At 36.0% G+C, this 19,602-nt stretch overlaps 2 protein-coding genes and 1 pseudogene across 2 annotated transcripts; 1 reads left to right on the top strand and 2 right to left on the bottom strand.

Moving 5' to 3' along the window:
• Positions 1 to 2,537: 2,537 nt before the first annotated feature.
• On the top strand, positions 2,538 to 3,169 carry LOC120186742. The gene is made up of 2 exons (XM_039190612.1): positions 2,538 to 2,564; positions 2,675 to 3,169. Exons 1-2 carry the CDS (start codon positions 2,538 to 2,540, stop codon positions 3,167 to 3,169), a joined length of 522 nt encoding a protein of 173 aa, XP_039046543.1.
• Positions 3,170 to 7,155: 3,986 nt separating this feature from the next.
• On the bottom strand, positions 7,156 to 13,408 carry LOC120186629 (annotated as a pseudogene).
• A 785-nt stretch (positions 13,409 to 14,193) lies between these two features.
• Positions 14,194 to 16,570, bottom strand: LOC120186610 (signal peptide peptidase-like 1). Its single transcript, XM_039190495.1, has 3 exons — positions 15,602 to 16,570; positions 14,707 to 14,907; positions 14,194 to 14,540 (listed from the first exon to the last, which is right to left on the bottom strand). The coding sequence occupies exons 1-3, from the start codon at positions 16,394 to 16,396 to the stop codon at positions 14,424 to 14,426; spliced, it is 1,113 nt and encodes a 370-aa protein (XP_039046426.1). The 5' UTR covers positions 16,397 to 16,570; the 3' UTR covers positions 14,194 to 14,423.
• Between the last annotated feature and the right edge of the window lie 3,032 nt (positions 16,571 to 19,602).

Raw genomic sequence — 19,602 nt, 5'->3', positions numbered from 1 at the left:
AAGTTATATTTTAAATACTAATAACTGCATTAACTCGTTTATATCATCAATTTTTTAATTTTATTAATTTTAACACTAACATTCATATTTAAGTGTAATTATGTCACCCTGTCGATAATAGTTTAACAGGATAATGACATACTATGACTTCTCTGATGTGGATGTCACATTTAAACGACATCGTTTTGATATTTCTACTTTAATGCTCAAAAATAGGGGTGTAAACGGGCCGAGTCGAGCTTGAATATTGCTGAGCTCGACTCAAACTCGAAAACTTTAAATGTAAACTCGACTCAAAAACTCACAAGCCTAAAATTTTCAAATTCGACTCGAACTCGAAAGATAATATTCAAACTTGAACTCGAAAAGGCTCGAACTAAAAAAAAATCAAGAGCTCAATTAAAACTCGAGACTCGAACTTGATTAAAGCTCGATTTTGAACTCGATTCAAACTCGAGCCAAGATCGAAACCTAAGAGGGGGTTTGAAAGACATGACTCGATTAGAACCGAATGAGTTACGTCATTGCCCCCAACGCAAATCTACCTTAGACATGCGTATCCTCGACTTTTATAATATCCCCAACGCAAAGCTTACCTAAACCTACCGATGTGGGATACTGGGATCAATACATACCTTCCTCTTCCTTTTGTTCATCCACCACTTTCCCATGGTTGTAAATGGAACCTCCCTGCAAGACAATTCTCGAACGAAACAAGCGGCTCTACATTGATGTGATCAAGCACCAAACTCTCATATTCCTCATCCCCAAATTTAATTCTTTCAGACCCCTCTCCAAATCACCCTTACGAGCAAATGAGGGACAGTAAAAACGCAAGTTAAAACAGGGAAAACAAAAACTAAACACTCACAGAAACAACTTGCCATGCGACAAGAAAACCCGATCTTGGATAAATAGAAAACAACTTGCCAGGCGGCAAGAAAACCCTAAATTATGGTATTCGATGAAGCCATGACAATGGCCTCTTTGCTTGAAAACTATTTCGGGTTTCGCCATGACCGCTTACACATTACAGTTGTCGTTTTGATTTCGTGTCCCCTAATTTTTGCAACCCTTTTTCCATATTTTCTTACCTTGAATATGTATGTCCCACAAGGATGAAAATTCTGTGCATAAATGAATTGTGTTCCCTTTGTACTGAACTGGGTTTCGTTGTGTACTCTTTGTTTGAGTTCTCACCATTCCATTGCTTGTTGTAGTTTCTAGTCTTGAAGATGCTCTAATTTAATCAACCTTTCATTAATTAAGAAACTGATCCGAACTAAAACCAGAATACATGGATCCAAATGTATGGCCAAACATTTCAGTTGATATGCATGGGTTTTAAGACATTTTATGGTGAAACAACCACTAGATTCAGACTTGGGGTCGAGACAAACGACTCATGAAATTTGAAATCGAATAGTCACCATCTACGATGGACCATCCTAGGATGTGTGAGCATTGTTAATTGATAAAGAAAATTTTAAACATATATTACTTTATAACTATCCCAAATTCTACTTCCATTCTAAAACGCTTTAATTGTTTATAATTATATATATCATAATCCTATCATGTATTTACCTTTACTATTCATATGATTCAAACTCGTCATTTTTTATTAAAAAAAATTGGTGATTGCATGATATTGATGTTAACTTGTTGACTATGGTATTATAAAATATGATCACATCGTTTTAGTTGTATTTGTACATCAAACCTCCGTTTACATTATGTCGTCGAGTCAGTTCTTGAAATATTATGTTTGTGAGTCAGTGCTTGAAAGCAATGACGGTGTCGATAGTTATTATTAAGATATGATAAAATCATGTCTCAATCAGCAAGTTGTCTATATTTATTTTGCATGTTGATATGTTTATGTATAAGTATGCACATGATTTATTTAGGAGTCACATAACATCATTTTGCATAATTTGTATGTTACCTTCATGTGCATAACTTAACTCCTATCACATAATCGAATTTAGGGTTTAGGGTTTAGGATTTATGATTTAGTATTAAGGGTTTATAGTTTAGGGTTTAGGGTTCATTACAAATACATTAATTAATCAATTTGGTATCGATTTATGAGGTAAGTACAATATATTATATTAATATTAAATGCATTACAATATGGTTTAGTTGTATTATAGAATTTTTAATATATTTTTAAAATTTTATAATTATCAATAATGTATTTTTAATATATTTTTAATAATATAATTTTAAAAAATCTAAAATTATAATATAATATTTTTTCGAGCTGCTCACGAGCTTTTCGAGTCGAATATCGAGTAGTTCGTTTCGGCTCGTTAAAAACTTGAATCGAGTCCATTCGATCTAAATATTTATCGAGCCTTGATCGAGTCAATCTCGAATAACTCGTGATCTATCTCGTCTCATTTACAGCACCACTCAAAAGATCTAAAATGATATCGTTTTACTTCAACACTAATTTTTCTAGAGACTAAATTCAAATTTTCCCATTATATTTTCCTTTCTTCCTCATCATCTTCAGCTGCATCTCCTTTTCCATGAATTTCTTGGCAACCAAACAGATGGTTACCAAAAATTCAAAACATTGAAGGCCGTTGTTCTTGAACCGCTCGTTTACTATGAACCCGATGGGAGCTGAGTCGAAAAGCCCCAAACTTCATCTTCTTCTCAATAGCCATCGTCTCTTAATCGAGCAGCTTCAATTTCCAAGTTCTACATTTCACTCGGCTCCATCAAAGGCAAAGTTAAACAGCTCTGCAATTTGTTCAAATCCGCCAAGTCTTCATCGAACTCGGCAAGTCCTAAGGAAATTTCTCCCAAGGTTGCTTTAAGAACCTCGAAATCAAGTGTGTATTGCTTCTCTTCAAGCCTTAACAACTCTTTGATAAGGTTACCGGGAACAGAAGATCGAATCGTTGTTTATTTAACTAACTTAGGGGGGATTCGAAGGACTTACGAGGATTGTTACGCTGTCAAGATGATATTTAGAGGGTTTGGGGTTTGGGCTGATGAGAGAGATATTTCCATGGATGCTGCTTACAAGAAAGAGTTGCAAAGTGTTTTGAAACAGAAGACAGAGTTTGCCCAAGGTTTTCATCAGGGGAAGTATATAGGCGGTGCTAATGTGATTAAAAGCAAGTTTGAAGTTGGGTATTCAAAAATGCTCTGAATTTTTGGTAACCATCTGGTTTGTTGCCAAGAAAACAATGGAAAAGGAGATGCAGGTGAAGATGAGGAAGAAGAGAAAAAATAATGATAAAATTTGAGTTTAGTCCCTAGAAAAATTAGGGTTTAAGTAAAACAACATCATTTTGAGTTTTTTGAACATTAAAATAAAAACGTCAAAATGGCGTCGTTTAGATGTGGCATCCACATTAGCAACGCCTAGGCATATCGTTATCATGTCATTGTCTCATTAAACTATTAACCACAAAGTGGTATAATTACACTTAAACGTAAAAATTGGTGCTAAAATTAATAAAATTAAAACGTTTGTGATATAAACGAGTCAGCAAAAGTTTGTGGTATTTGAAGTAGTTAACCGAAAAGATAACATAATTGATTTCAAGTTGATCCAACAATTGAAAGTGGTAAACATAAAATTTTATCTTCTAGTTTCGATTGAGATTTAAGGATATTAGAAGATTTCTTCATAAGTTGAAACTAAATAAATAAAGATATGAAGAAGATGAGTAGTTTGGCGATCTTTTGTATTGAGAAAACTATTGAATGACGATAGAAACAATGACGAAAGGAGACAACGATCTAGAAACTAAAAATTAAAACTTTTTTATATTTTAGATCAACTTAAAATCAAAATGTGTTAATCTTCTGACTAAACAAATCCTTCTCTTGATATTGACCGACAATCATTTCATTCATGGAATAAATCGACTGTAATGAAATTGGAAGGCTCCAAGTGAGATACTTTGAGGTTCCCTTGGTTGCTAGGAAACTCTTGTTGGTTGGTTGATTGCAAGCCTTTAGTGGATAGAATTGAGGTTCGATTTCATACTTGGGTTGCTCGGAATATTTCATATGCGGGGAAGGCTCAGTTGATTCAAGTGGTGATGTCCAGTATCCAGAACTACTGGAGTCGATAGTTGGTCATTCCTAAGTCCGGTCTTACCCGTATTGAGTAGTTTTGCTCCAGATTTTTTTGGAGGAATGGTGACATTGGGGCTAAAAGGGTTTGGGTTGGGTGGAAGATGATCTACAGCCACAAGTCAGAGGGAGATTGGGACTTAAGGATTTGAACACCTGAAATAATGCGTGTTTGATACTGTTCATTAAGGCTATCCTACAGGGGGGGGAAGGTCTATTTGGGTGACCTGGATTCATGAGTATGTCCTGTGGGGAGCTGACTTTTGGCAGGTACAGACTAGTCCCAGTCATAGTTGTATTTGGAGGACACTACTTAAGCTGAAGGCAGTTGTCACTGCTGGCCTTGTGATGGACTCAAGGGTGACCTTGAGGAAGGTCTGGAATGCTATCAGGCTGAAAAGGGGAAAGTGTCGTGGCATAGGCTGGTTTGGCATGTTTTTCTCATTTCCATGCACTTTTTAGATGGTTTTTCTTAATAGGCTTTCAACAAAGGATAGACTGCAGGCTTTTCAGATGCAGGTAGAAGGGTCTTGTATGCTGTGTGGAACGAATTCAGGGACCACATTTTCTTTGGTTGCTCATTCCCCAGAGAGGTCTGAATTACTGTTCTAAGACTGTGTGGCTTGTAGAGGGGGTCCTTGGTTGGCATTTGGAGTTCCTTTGGGCTGCGAAGAAGCTGAAAGGGATTTACTTGCTCACTGTTATTTTGCAACTGGCTCGGTGCTCATTCATTTATTTTGTTTGGAGGGTGAGGAACCGTAGGGTGTTCCATGGGAGGTAGGGTCTTGGACAAGATGTATTGAGGAGTAAATCACCATGTTAGATCTCTTATTCTTTTTTATCTATATTTTCGAAATGCTTGTTTCGTCCGAGAAGTCACTGTACTGGTTAATTTTTTTTCCAGAAAACAAGCAAGAGAGTCCATTTCATTAGGAGCTTAATCCGGGAAGTTGCTGGTTTTGCACCATACGAGAAGAGGATCACCGAGCTTCTGAAAGTCGGTAAGGACAAGCGGGCTCTCAAGGTAGCTAAAAGGAAGTTGGGGACTCACAAAAGGGCAAAGAAGAAGCGTGAAGAGATGTCAAGTGTTCTTCGCAAGATGAGGTAATATCATACTACATCTCACACAAGCAAAGCATAACATATCGTCGTGTGTTTCGGGGAGCCTTATTGTCTGCGAATGGTAATAAATATTGTTCTTTGTGTGATGTTGCTTGCAGGGCCCATGGCGGAGGTGCAGAAAAGAAGAAATAAACCTTTGTTTTCTCGGTCTCTCTCTAATCGCTTGTTCGCTTTTACGAGCCGACAGTGGTTTGTTTTGCATATGTTTTGTTCTTCGTTGTTCGAGATTGAAATCTGCGTTTCGAAAACTTGTTTATTCGAATTAGGTATGAGAGATTGGAAGGAGTAATTACTTTAAATTTATGCTGTTTTTTTTTCAATTTATTATTATCGCCATTGTTATTATAAAATGCACAATTATACAAACTATTTTCAAGTTTAATGTCTGTATTTTTAAGGGTAAATTGTGTGTTTACTACCTAAACTATTAGTTTTGTTTTGTTTTAGTATTTTAGTGATTAAATTGTCAATATTTTCAATATTATATCTAAAGTTTAGTTTTGTTTCATTTTTGTACTCTCGTTCAAAACTTAATGTTAAGTTTTGGAAAAAATTGAATGTTCAAGTATTAAAATGGATCAAGATTGATAGTTTATGTACTAAATGTGTTGAGTTTTTAATGGTTGGTACTAAAATGAAATAAAATTTAAATATTAGGTATGATTTTAAAAAAAATTGAAAGTTTAAGTATTAAAATGAATCAAAATTGATAATTTATGTATTAAATACACATTTTACCTTATTTTTAATTGGTTTTAAAATTTAAAAGATTTTAATTAAGTCCTTAAACTATCAATATGGTTTCATTCATGCCTTTCTGTTAGTTGAAGAATATGTTTGAGCAATAAAAGTAAGCTCGGATCCGACATAAAATATTTTTATGATAACATGAAACGTGGACACATGTGTGGATCAAATTTGTAAACATGGGTAATGTCAGTGCTTTGGGTTTCGAGATGAAATTATAAGCTTTTTGTGGGGGTCAAAGTATGAAAATGGATTTGAATACATTTAACATCTGAACTGTTGTACAAAGTATAAATTTAATACTTTCTTCCCTATTTCACTCATTATACTTTAAATTCGTTCAATTTTCTCTTTGAATTTTTTTTACCGTTTTCTTACTAACAGCGTTATAAATTAGTTGTTATATAGATGCAAAACGACGTCATTTTGGTGAAAGTTTTGTTTTTCTAAAACGACATCGTTTTAACGCCGTTAACTATCTAACGGTGGAATGAAAAAAAAAACTAAATATATTAAGTTCAATGAGGAAATTGAACGAATTTAAAGTACAATGAACAAAATAAGAGAGTAAAATTCAACGATGATTAGCAAGCCCGGCCCAATACATGTGTCAGATGGGCTTTAGCCTAGGGCAGCATGCTTGAGGGAGGCATCAGTTTTCTAGTGTTTATAGTGTGTATATATATATTTGGCCCAAAAAAATTAGCCTAAAACACCTGATTGGTCGATGGAAGGCTTATGGTAGGCAACGAAGATTCAAAAAAATTAATTCTCCCTTGGAAGTGCAGACGTCATACGGTGCTTAATCAATTCTCCCTTCGAAAATCTAAAAAAATTAATGGAAGTTGGATGGTTTATTATACGGTACAAGTATATAGGCATAAAATTATTATTTCGCCCAAGGCATTAAAATTCATTGGACCGGCTCTGATGATTAGTTTAATTTACCCTAATTTTAATCATAGTTCAGAAACGTTTAGTGCAAGTAGATATGGTACGCACGAAAAATAGTATAGATAAGGTCAAATTTTATCCATATATTATACAACAATTATAAATTTAATCTTTATATTCTAATTTATTCAAAATCAATCTCTATATATCTATATTTAAAACTTTAACGATACTAACAAAAACGCTTAATTCTCTGTTAAATAATCGAGTCAATTCATACAATCTTTTAATCGAGTCACTGATAATTCTGTCTTAACAAAAGAAATATCCGAAAATACATATATATGCCTCTACCGTCTAAGGAAGAGACAAAGGGGAAAACAAAGTAACTAATTTCTGCGCCTCACAAACGCCATGCTTTCCGCCCTCCGTAAGCCCCCCCGGAATAAGGTGAAGTCGTTCGATATCAGAGCTCACAAAATAAGGGGTAGTTGTTCAAATCAGAGCTCGCAAAATAAGGGGGAGAACGAGCGAAGCCCATCCGCCGTCGCGTTGTATAATTCATTCCACAATCTAAACTAAATAAAACTGGGAATATAGATATTCCCGTATCTTGTAGTAATCCTCGCACAAGGGGCCTTCCATTACAATTTGCTGTGTACCAGAACCACCACCCTAAGACGGAACGAAATTTAAGGGGAACAAAAGGGAGTGAAAAAACGTATCATGGTCCGTAAAAGATGATGTAAAGGATGCTAGTCAGTCTCGTTAGCTTGCCAGACAGCGAGTTAAAATGCCAAATTGCTTACCTTCTGGCTTGCAACGCCGACCTTGCGCAATGTCACATACTCACCACATCGCAGTGCCCCACCAGAAAATTCTACCTGTAAAAAAGTACCTTCAGATATCAAAAGAGGGCTATACTTTTTGAGATTTCGGTCTCTAAATAAGGAAAGTTTGAGGTCTTTTCCATTTCTTCTGTGACTTGTTTAGCAGTACCTTGACACCCTTACTGGCAAGAAACTGCTTGAAATCCGACATTTTTAGATCGCCTACGACCACAGATTTATGTGGTGGAGCTGGCGTCGATAGAGGTAGTAAAGAGAGCATGTCATTTTCTGTCTTTCCTACTTCAGCATCCACCCAAGCTATTTCGTAGTCTCCCAACTGATATTGCAATTATTTTAGACAAAGCGATGGAGATTGAATATAACTCAATGATGGCGGCTATCAGCATCACAAGATAAATTCTATTAGATACCTTTTTAAAGAGCACATTGCTCATCAGGTTCTCAGATAATTGTACCTATATTACACACAAGGTCAGAAAATGAATTATGAATTCTTTGGAAATGATTGCCTCACGTTAAACGAAAACATATTCTTGAGTTATACCTTATAAGCACATAAATCAGACGTGACGTCAATTGTTTCTTCAATTTGGGGAGCATAAACATGAGGGCAAACGTGTTTCGTGCAGTGTTGCTTCAAATGCTCTGTTGCCTCAGCTGATCCATGCACCAAGACCTGAGTTAAAAAAAATAGACGACAAATCAGGCACCCACATAAAATAGATCAAACCCCCAAAAAATTATATGGAAGAATGAGATAGCATAATAAAGAGACATTTAAATAGATGCATAGAGGGAAGTTCTGTCTACGACTGTTCGACAACTATTAGTGCATTTCATGCATGTTCCACCACACAGGAACGTCTCACATTCAGGGAATAGATGGGGAAATCCACATATAGGACGCCATAAATGCATGGCAATTAATAGCATGTTGTGCAAGGAAACATTTACGTGGACAGCCCATAGTGATGATGAGGCAAATATACAACCAGGAATTCTAAAAAGTTGCCTCAAGAAATATCCTTACAAGCTTTAATGGAGCCACATGAGCAAGGATTGATTTGACAGACCGACCATCCGAACGCCCTTCATAGTCCATGTAAATAAGTGAAGACTTCACTTGGACCTAACCATCATTACAGAACATTGTTCAATAAACAGCAAAATTCAGTATACTGCAGTTAACAGCACAAACTCATAATTTCTAAAATGTTCATGGATCAATTCACAACCAAATTTCGGTTCAGAAACAAAATAATAATAATAATAATAAAGCAACATATTTCGTATTGATGTAAGTACAACATATAAACCAAAATAAAAATGACTGGGATAGAAAAAAAGATAGAAGTTAACAATGACATTATTAAAGTTGAAAGCTATGTTGCTCGGACTCTTCATTTTTTTTAAAGTTCTCGTGTTTGACACTCGTGTCCGAAACATGGATATGGAGATATGACCTCTAAGGATCCTCCAAATATATGAAAAAACTTAGAAAAATCTAACCATACCCGAGTCGATATATACACGTGTCCGACCCCTACACTTGAGTCCAAATAACATAGGTTTAAAGGCATCTAACAATCCGGAAAGGACCAATACTAGACTACTAGTTGAAATGAAAAGATAAATCCTCTCTATGATCCTAGACTAGAAATCCATTTTCCAGGTTTCAAACTACTTTACAATGAAAGTAGATGAAATTTAGTCGAACGATAATATGGACAAGGGTGCCTTTTCTATCATTGTAGACAAAATCAACAGAATCATCAGTAAGACCCAAAATACCAGTAACTTATGATCGGAAGAGCAAACAAGCTGATTATACCATGATTTGAGCAAGAATTCTACTTACAGTTAACTCATTAGATATGACTTTTGAAGGCGTTGTGTCAAGTATCAAACTAGCAGAGCCTTCATCAAGTTTTCCATCCATATCCCCACCAATCTGAGATGAATATGTAAAACAATTTCATAAAATTGACAACGGTTTCAACAAACCCAAATGTCGGTAGATTAAAGATATAGAGACATAACATTCTAAAGTAATCAAGCCGATGCCACAAAGAAACAGGCACTAACACGCATAGCTGCTTGGTTCATATTTTCATCCTTTATTACATAATCATCGGGATTTATGACCTCGCCAAAATCATCCCAATCAGAAGTATTGTCATAGAAAGGAAACATTGGGGCAACACTAGAGGATGGGGGTACAAATCCATCAATCAGAACATCACGGAATCTGCCACCATGTTGACCTAACCCTGCAGAGTACAAGCAGATAAAAGATAATAACTAAGGATACAAAAGGGGAGGTAAAAGATACATCAAACTGTCACGATGGATCATGAATATCCCACACAAGGATATCTCATCAGGTTGGCGAGAAACTTCTCAATGAGATAAACCGAAAACAATAAATTATAATTATCACATCTGAAATATAATTGGAATCTATTTCCTTCTAAAATAAATGCATATCATCAAGAATAAATGAAAATAGACAAAACCTCACTAGTTTTACCGTAAACATAACGGAGGGAACTTCTATGTTGAATGACAAGGGAATTATAGTTAATAACCATTCAAATACATGAACTTATTTGTTGGCTCTACTGTAAGAATGTAAACAGATAATGGAGACACAAAGGAAATATTTATCTAAATGCATTTTAGCAATTCAGGAGACCACCTGACCTTTTTGAATCAATCAATATGTCGGAATATCACTTTGGTGTTCTCTTTGTTTTGAAACACCAAACCACCCCACTCCCTCATAATTTGAAGAAGAATTAACCATTCAAATACACAAGAAAACAAGTAATGCACAACAATAAAAGTTTATTGAATGCTCAAAACCCCAACATGTATATCAGTTCTCAAAAGACAATTAGACTGAGTAGTTTTGGGAATGGAAGAAGTATACCATCTAATGAAGAATGCTTATATGAGTGTCGATAACCATTGGATCACTTGAATTATCAGACGCATGAGAAGTTTTAGATTCCTACTCCTTGATGAGACTAGCTTTTAAAGCTTCTTCTTTTTTCAACCGGTTTTGCTCTTCTTCATAAGCAATCAATTCGTCCCCAGTCAAAGGAACCCGCTTAGACATTGTGACCTTAACAGCTTTTGGAGGTGGATCTGCCTGGAGCATACGAGCTAATGTGCCAAACTACATATACAGGTCAAAGTATCACTAACTATATTATGAGGCAGAAGAGGTAAGATAACCATTTGATCAAACAAAATGGTAATTACATGTCAGGTTCACAAGTTTTACAAATTGTTACGGTATAAACCTGATGCTGAAAAAAAGGGAACTCGGAGTCTTGGGAACTCGGAGTCTTGGACAACCATGAAGCACAAAATAATTCAAATTGATGACAAAGGGCGTAAAACCTTTGGTCTTTGAGTAAATAACCTCTATTGGCCACAAAGTAGATGCTTATCAACATCTAAAATCTGCATGAATTCAACTAAATTTAAATTCCTACATAGTAAAGAACTCACCTGCCCCCTTTCAGTAAATAGAATGAGATTTTTGACATCCGCTGCCCATTCAACAAAAATATCATGAGAAAATCCCGCTTCCAAGCTGGCCATGGATGCTAGTACAACCTAAAAAAGAAATAAAAGCTAACAGTCAACTATATTAGGCTGAGAAGGATCATTTAGATTTCCTATTTAAGAGTGGTGCAATCAACTAACCTTAGGACCATCTGGAACTTGATCAAGTTCACTCTTGCTGACTAAAAGTGTGACATGCCTGCAATGTCGGCATAACTACCTTGTACTTAATTCTCCACCAAATGAATACAGATATACATGATTTACAGCTCAAATTGGTTATATTTTTCACGCCATATAAATGATACAAATTGAGGAATAAATATAAAGAAAAATAAAAGAATAGGACACTAGCAAGTATCAATAGTGTCTATATGAAAGAAAGTACTTACTTCAGGAGAAAGGCATTGTCACGTGTAGTTTCAAAGGATTTAGCTATAGCATCACTCATCCACTCAAGAAAGCTCTTTGCATAATCAATCGTGCTTGATGAAACATATGTCAGAAAGTAGATGGGGAAGTTCAAAAACTTCAATGACCAGTGCTGTTAATGATTCAGACTTTGCAATCAATAATATAGCTAACCAGAAGACTAAAAGAACCCACTTAATTAATCAATTATCCTTACTGACCTCTTCTAAAACCAAGAGAAGTTCCAAGACACGACCAGCAGTATCGACAGGTAGTAACACATTTCCACCACCTTCTAGAGTCCTTGAAATGATGTCTGCATAAATTTCGCAATTAAGTATGATGTGTGCTGCGCGACCATAGTCCATAAGTGCAGGTGTTGGAGTGAATTAAGGTAGAAAGGATTATAGGATGGACAAATTGAATTACACTATAACCCAATAAATTCAACATCAAATATTCAAATTACCAACAAATTCTCTGTCCCTTTCCCTTTGCGGTTTAGGAGGTTGATTGTTCAAAGCATTGTAGGCATCAGTTATAAGAACAGCAGGTCGAACAAAAGACTCCAGAACAGTTCCATTTAAATGCCTGATAAAACCAATTCATCTGAGTCTAAAAAGTAAATGCTAAGAAACCAGCAATCTAAGATCACATAAAAGATAGCATATATACTTCTCTTTGCGTCGGTTGAAGTCTACAGCATATATGACATCTTCTCCATCCTTTGTTATCTTCCAAACAGTACCACCCAATAGATGGCCAGCAACATGAGGAGCAATCACAATACCCTCACCTTTTCCTAGAAGATTGTAATAGAAACAAAGACAATATAATGAGAAAGTAACATCTTAAATGATAGGACTACGTTATCAGGCCATGACATTCCTCCAAACATAAGTCTTGCGACCTACAATTATCTTCAACTTTCATTGATGAATTAATATAAAACTAAGGTTACTATAGTTCCGCGCAACGGATAATGTAATTGAGATAATTATTAGCCAAAGAAAGTTACCAGATAAATGATAGTTCTGCGAGTAGGTTAACCGAGTTACGATCTGGAAAGCAGAATCATGTCATCCAAGGTGAACAAATCGAACTCGGATACTTGCTGAAATTGGGAGACAACATAGCATTTCAACAATTAGTACAACAAACATTGAGGATTCAAAACGCAATTCCAACTCAATAAGCTCCGAAAATAAATATATAAATAAAGCGACGGCCAACGGAGATAACTTTCACCTTGCGAGAGAGATACTGATCGTACATAGTGAGAAGGCCTAGTCTATAAACCGGTTCAGTGGAATAAACCGGAGCCGAGAGTCCGAAATGTTTCATGGCATACGGAAGAGCGCCAAGGTGAAGCGTGTCGGAATGCGAGAGCAACACGGCGTCAATCGTCGAAGCAAACCTGCAAAAAGAACAAGCTACAGCACGTTAAAGTCGTTAATCGATTGGCATTTCGAAAGTTGAAGAAGAAGAAGAACCTGGAGAGGGGTTGAAGAAGGGAGGGGTCAAAGACGTCATTCCAGCCACAGTCGATTAAGAAGTTGAAGCCGTCGATTGAGACTAAGTAGGAGAGAGGGTTCTCGTTGTATACTCCACAGATTGGGGTTACCTGAACCGACGTCCCCATTTCTAGCTCGGTTCTACAGGACGAAAACAGAAGATTCAGGGCAAAGACCGAAGAAAGCTGAGTTTCAGCCGCGAGCGGCCGTTCTAGTGAAAGGCGATTTGAAGTCTGAAAGTCGTTGGAACGGCGCCGTTTAAATGTTTTCCTTTAGGAAAAACTACCCTTCTGTCAATAAAATTATGCGTCCAATTTTATTCTGAACACTGAATAATTCTTCTTTTCAAATAAGTCATTAAGATTTTTATCTAATATCAATCAAATCACTCATTATTAATGATCTAAACTATTGACTTGGCAGTTAATCGATTTGTATATTAATATAGGGTAAAGTATAAATTGTCCCTCAACTACAAGATATTACTTTATTGAGTCATCTGACTATTAAAATATATAAATAATCTCCGACTATAAGATGTTACTTTATTAAGTCATCTGACTATTAAAAGTTTTAATAGATTTATAACTTCTAATAATCAGGGAACTCAATATAATATTACCCTATAGTCAATGGACCATTTGTGTAGCTTACCCAATAATAGATATAGTTTTCATTACTTAAAAATTCTATTATTTTGATTCTAATTTTAAATTTGCATAATGACACATTTAATCTTTATTGCTTTTACATCTTCTCAATTTAATCCTAATTTTAATTATAAATATTTTAATAAATTTAACTTTCCAATAACATGGTGAATAAAAGGATATAATCTACAGTAGTAAAACTTATTAATTTGAACTTAATTTTAATATATAGCAGAGAAAAGGATGAATAGCTCTCTAATAATTTACCATCAACTGGGGAAGGCAGAAATGGAAGACCAGGAAGCGTACTAGAGCAAATCGTTCGTCTACTAATCTGCTTCTTGTTCAAACGCTAGGCTCGCCAAGTTTGTTTTCTGGCTTTCATTGGGCAAATATATTGACAAAGTCGGATTTCATAAAGTGAAACATTGAATTGTTGATAAATTACGATACTTTTCGTCGACGGAACATCCAAAGGAATATACAGCCAAAAGGTTCCATGGACCGTCACACGACGCAACCTAACTGGGGCTTGTGCCGTAAGGAGAAGCGGCTCAGACTTCTATTTGCCTAGCCTTGTCATTGAAACTCGGCATGGTTCCTTCCCATAATTCAAGTAGCTCCATCCTTAACCACGAGATGAAAATTACAGGTCCCAGCGTTGAAGGTACCTACGTGTAAAAGATCCGAGGATGCAAGTCAAAAACAATGCGGAGGTGCAACAGGGATCTCATGAACTCAAAAAAACTATTAACAATTGTTAACGGCTTTAATATAACCTAGTCGAATTTTGCTAGAGTAAACAACAGGTTTCAATAAGCTGTAATGACGAAATACCAGATAAAGAAGAGCGGGTTGAGGTGAGTGAGTCAAAATGCCAGCTGCAAGGGCGGTTACCAGTCCAACAGCATACCCAGGAAGAGCATACCATATGTATGTGTGCCCCTTTGAGGAATGTAAATCTAAAAGATTTACTGTTTCCCTACTCTTTCGATGATCAAAACAGAGGACTAATGCTAGCAGCATGGCAGGAATGGCCTACATGAAGTAAACAAAGCAATTAGGAACTCTAATGATACAAAAACAAAGATGACACCAGCCAACAAAGTAGTGTGGAACTGGTACACATTGCTACAATGTTATTCTCAAGAAGTCACGTGCATATGTTGGAGTGTTAGTCTCTAAAAACACACGAATTGAAATAATATGCTGGTTGGACGACAAGTACAGAGAACATTGATCTCCCTTGTGCAAGAATGCAAGTGTGGTCTGCAAACCAGAATTGTTTGAGAGGAAATGCTTGTTAGTTCTTCCAATAACAATCATGGTGGGAACATGGACAATAAAAATAGACTTCTCAAGCTTGAAGATGACGGTTTAAGGTTAAATGCTTGTCCAGTAAGTGTAACAACGGACGTGCAAATATTCAAGTGCATTGCATGATGCATAGCATGGGTATATGCAAAGAGAATAACGGATTCAAAAAAAATTAAACTCTAAACAGAATCTCAATGCATAAAAAATAGTACTGTGCCCAGTGAACTTGCCCAAGTGATTAATCCTTGAACAACATAGGAGACACCGATCTGAATATTCTCCATGTTAATTCATAAAAGAACTGAGATCAAAATCAAATGAAATGCAAGGATAACTACTGATTTTATAAAATAAAACACCTTCAAAAGTTGACAAAAACTACTTTTTCATATACTGAAGAGAAAGGTTTTCATACCATATCACCAAGACCAAGCATCATGAAGTCAGCTGAACTCCCATCAGGGGATGCACCACCCAACAAATTCCTTGGGAAAACAATCTTTACAGGCAGTTCTAGTTTTTTTGTGATCAATTGTAAGCCAGGGAGACTCAAACTATTAGCAACAGTGTGAACTGGGTTTGAAGCTTGTTGTGTTGCTACTGACACCATGACATTGGCCCCGAAAAATCTTTCAGAGAAGAAAACCCAGAATATGTCATACACAAACAAACATACTAGAAGCATCGCACATATTTTAATGTTTGGAAGACGCACATGACTGACAAATGCAATACAGATGGAGATACCTAACAAATTGTTCAAAATCCAATGCCCTGAAACAAGCCAAGATGCAACCGTGAGGGTGCATGCCAATAACAGTAAGCCAAGTATTCTGGTAAATGACTTTGAACAACACCGAGACACAAATGGGTCAGCCAAACCAAATGTGACTTCAATAGGCACGTGAGGGGATAGACAGAAGAATAGGGATGAAACAGATGCAATTGCTGTGAATGCGGTCAGGAGTTGCGAGACAGAAGAGAAAAGGTAAAACATCAGAAGTAAGCTGCAGGAGCTCATTATTGGGATCATTAGTGCTTGGGACTTATCTAGAGTAATTGATGCTTCTGACAAGTCATGATTCCGTTCCATTTCTTTCCCATAATTCAGAGCACAAAATGCAGATCCAAATGTCACAGCCACCGCCGTAAGTATAAGAGTAAGCGGGGCAGGCTCAAGTAAATATAAAAGTTTCCACAAAGAATCCATGACTAAGCACACAACTCTTTTTGATCAATTATCTGAAGCGTGTCTTATGCACCTAAATCGAATACAATACAAGATGAATCTCGAGAACAAAGTTGCACTATTTCTCTAATGAACACTATTAGCAGATAAATCAATGCAACCTGCAAAACAATTACACCACACAAGATTTATTAAAATACATAACAAAACAGGAGAAACATTAGTAGCTAGATCAACGAAAAGTGAAGTAACTCTAGCCCCCAGATATTATATATCATGCTTTCTTAAAAAAAAAACAAATGGAATCAGGAAGATGTACAAGAGAAAAGATTTCAATTTCATTGCAGTGTTATAACTGATACTTTCTATATCACAAATCCCTAATGAGGAACTTTAAATTGAACAAAGGTAAGCTAGAAAAGCAAAAGATGAGCAATCCATTTCATGAGTCTACATAACCCTAGTATCCCCATCTTACTTTAATTTCTTTTTCATAACATTCTTTCCTCTTATTTACATGGAAAATCACAAAATACAAACAGAAACACAAAGGGAAACATTCTTCCAAAACAACTTAAACCTAATTAATATTTAACTAAATGATTTTCTAAAAGATGTAAAGCTAAAACAGGTTGATTACAATTCAACAATTTTCTAAGTAAACTAATTCAATTCCTTAATCCAGTCGCATTCAACTAAGAGTTACATTTCCTTCTAGAGAAACCAGTTACACTTACATCTCAAGTCTATTTTCCGTAAATTTGTATGCAATTCCCTTAAAAATTCAATTTTCATATAAATATAAGAAAATCACACAAGGAAGATCAAGAACCCCATAAAACGGCTAACAATCTAGAGAGTGAAAAATTACTAAAAAAATCTATAAAATAAATTCATAAACAATATTCTAAAATAGTAGAGACAAGATTTGATCTACATACAGGCGATGAGCAAAGATCTGGGCAAAGGAAACGTAGATAAAACAAGATAAATTGTAAATTAAGGAAAGATATATTTTGGAGAGGACTTTCTACGCTCTGATTATAATCAATAAGGTCTCTTTTTTTCTTGTGCGAGGCTAAGGAAATGAGATTTTGAGTTAATTTGCAGAAAGCCCCCAATATTTTCATGTTTTTGTAATTTTAATCGACGTTGTTTTGAGATTTCGCAACTAAACGGCAAAATTGACCCGCTAAATTAAATGGGTAAAAAAATTAGTCATTAAATAAACCTGAATTTTATTTTGGGATCTACGAAAAAATGTTATAGTACAGAATAAACTCTTTACATTTAATGACGGTTTATTTAAATAATATATTTTTATCAAACTCATCACATCAAGATGATAAATTCCAATAAAAAATAGAGAAAATAACCTCAGTGACCAAAAATCCCATATAATATACGATTTTAACCAACTTTTTCCGAATTTGCCAAAATGACCAACAAAATCGCAATGCGATCGCTAATTCGCAACGCGATCTCCATAATCGCAAAGTCGCGTTGCATTTTCGCAATGCGATAGTTGAAAATCGCGTTGCGATGGTCTACAGTATCGTTGCGATTTTCCCAATTCGCAATGCGAATAAGTAAATCACAACGCGAATTGGGAAAATCGCAATGCGATACTGACTATCGCAATGCGATACTTACTATCGCAATGTGATAATACAAAATCGCAACGAGATACTGACTTTCGCAACGCGATTCTGACTTTCGCAACGCGATTTACATAGCGCCATTCGTATTGACGCGTTTTTTTTTTTCAAATTCCAAACACGAATTTTTTATTAATAAATCGGAAACTGAACCGTCCACAGTAATCGCAACTCATAACCTCAAACCCAAAAACACAACACTCAGCCCCATCTCCATCTCTCACTCTCTACGGCGAAATCCGTCCCCATCTCCGAAGATTTCCGTCCCCATCGCCGGCGAAATCCCTCACAACCATTCACAGTAAAAAATCCCTCACAATCATTCAGAAATGGAAAATCAACCTCCGAGGGTTAGTTTTTTTATTTTTATTTTGAAATTTTTGCATTATTTTAGGTTTTTCATATTGAGATTGATGATAAGTTTACTGGTAATTTCAATAATAGATTAACCATTTCACTTAGATTTCTTATTAAATTCATTCGATTGCTGCCAATACTGCTAAACTGTTTAGCCTGTGAAGTTAGTATTTGTCTTTGCTTTGTCTTTTGATTGAAGTAATGCAGAAGAAGAATAGTTTCGAGAATGAAAATCGCAACGCGGAAATAACTATCGCAACGAGATAATCGCAACGCGAAATAAAAATTCGCAACGCGAACCAAAATCGCATTGCGATTTTCATTTCGCGTTGCGATTTTTATTTCGCAGTTGCGATTTTCATTTCGCGTTGCGATTGTCTGGTCGCGATAGTCATTTCGCGTGCGATAGTCATTTCCGCGTTGCGATTCCCATTATCTCGTTGCGATTTTCATTTCAACCAAAGATAAAAAACAGTGTTGCAAATTTTAGTTTCAGAATAAACTACTATTTATGTTTATTGTTTTTGTTTTTGGTATATCTTGACAGTGTAATTTTTGGTATATCTAACTTGGTATGTTTATTGTTTTTTTGTAGAAATTTTTTTCGGCTTCATTGACATTAAGGAATAAAGTTAGCCTAGCCACTACAATTGCTTCGAAGCTTTCACCTACACAAAGAAAATTGTTTGAAGAAACCTGCTTCGGGCCATGGCTGAGAGTACAGCATCCGGGTGAGATGCTAGTTTGACCCATTTGTGGCTTCAGACCATGACTAGCGATCTACCCGACAGTATACAACGTGGTGAGGAAAGATATGGTTTCATTTTCCACCGGCGTATACTTGTTTTGGGCGGAAGGAGTTCTGCTTAATCACTGGTCTACGATTCGGACACGATGATGTAGGCCGGTACACTCGTCATATCACCCGCCCATCATGGTTATCCAGGGTTTTTCCTGATGAGTCAATAGAGAAGCCGAACTTACACGTCGACGACATGAAGAAATTGTTTAATAAGAAAGATGGTTTTACTCGGATGAATGACGTCGATGTTGTCCGAGTATGCCTTCTACTACTTTTGTATGCCGGCTTTTTAGGCAGAGAGGCCAGACAACCTATTCCTCAGGAGCTAATATTATTGGTAGAGGACCTAAATGCATGGAATCTGTTTCCGTGGGGTTCGTATATATGGAAAGCTACCTGGACTAAGTTGT

Source organism: Hibiscus syriacus, unplaced genomic scaffold, assembly GCF_006381635.1.
Source record: "Hibiscus syriacus cultivar Baekdansim isolate YM2019G1 unplaced genomic scaffold, ASM638163v2 tig00113719_pilon, whole genome shotgun sequence".
Taxonomy (NCBI): Eukaryota; Viridiplantae; Streptophyta; class Magnoliopsida; order Malvales; family Malvaceae; genus Hibiscus; species Hibiscus syriacus.
Note: the sequence above shows the minus strand (reverse complement) of the source record. Positions and strands in the feature narration are given on the sequence as shown.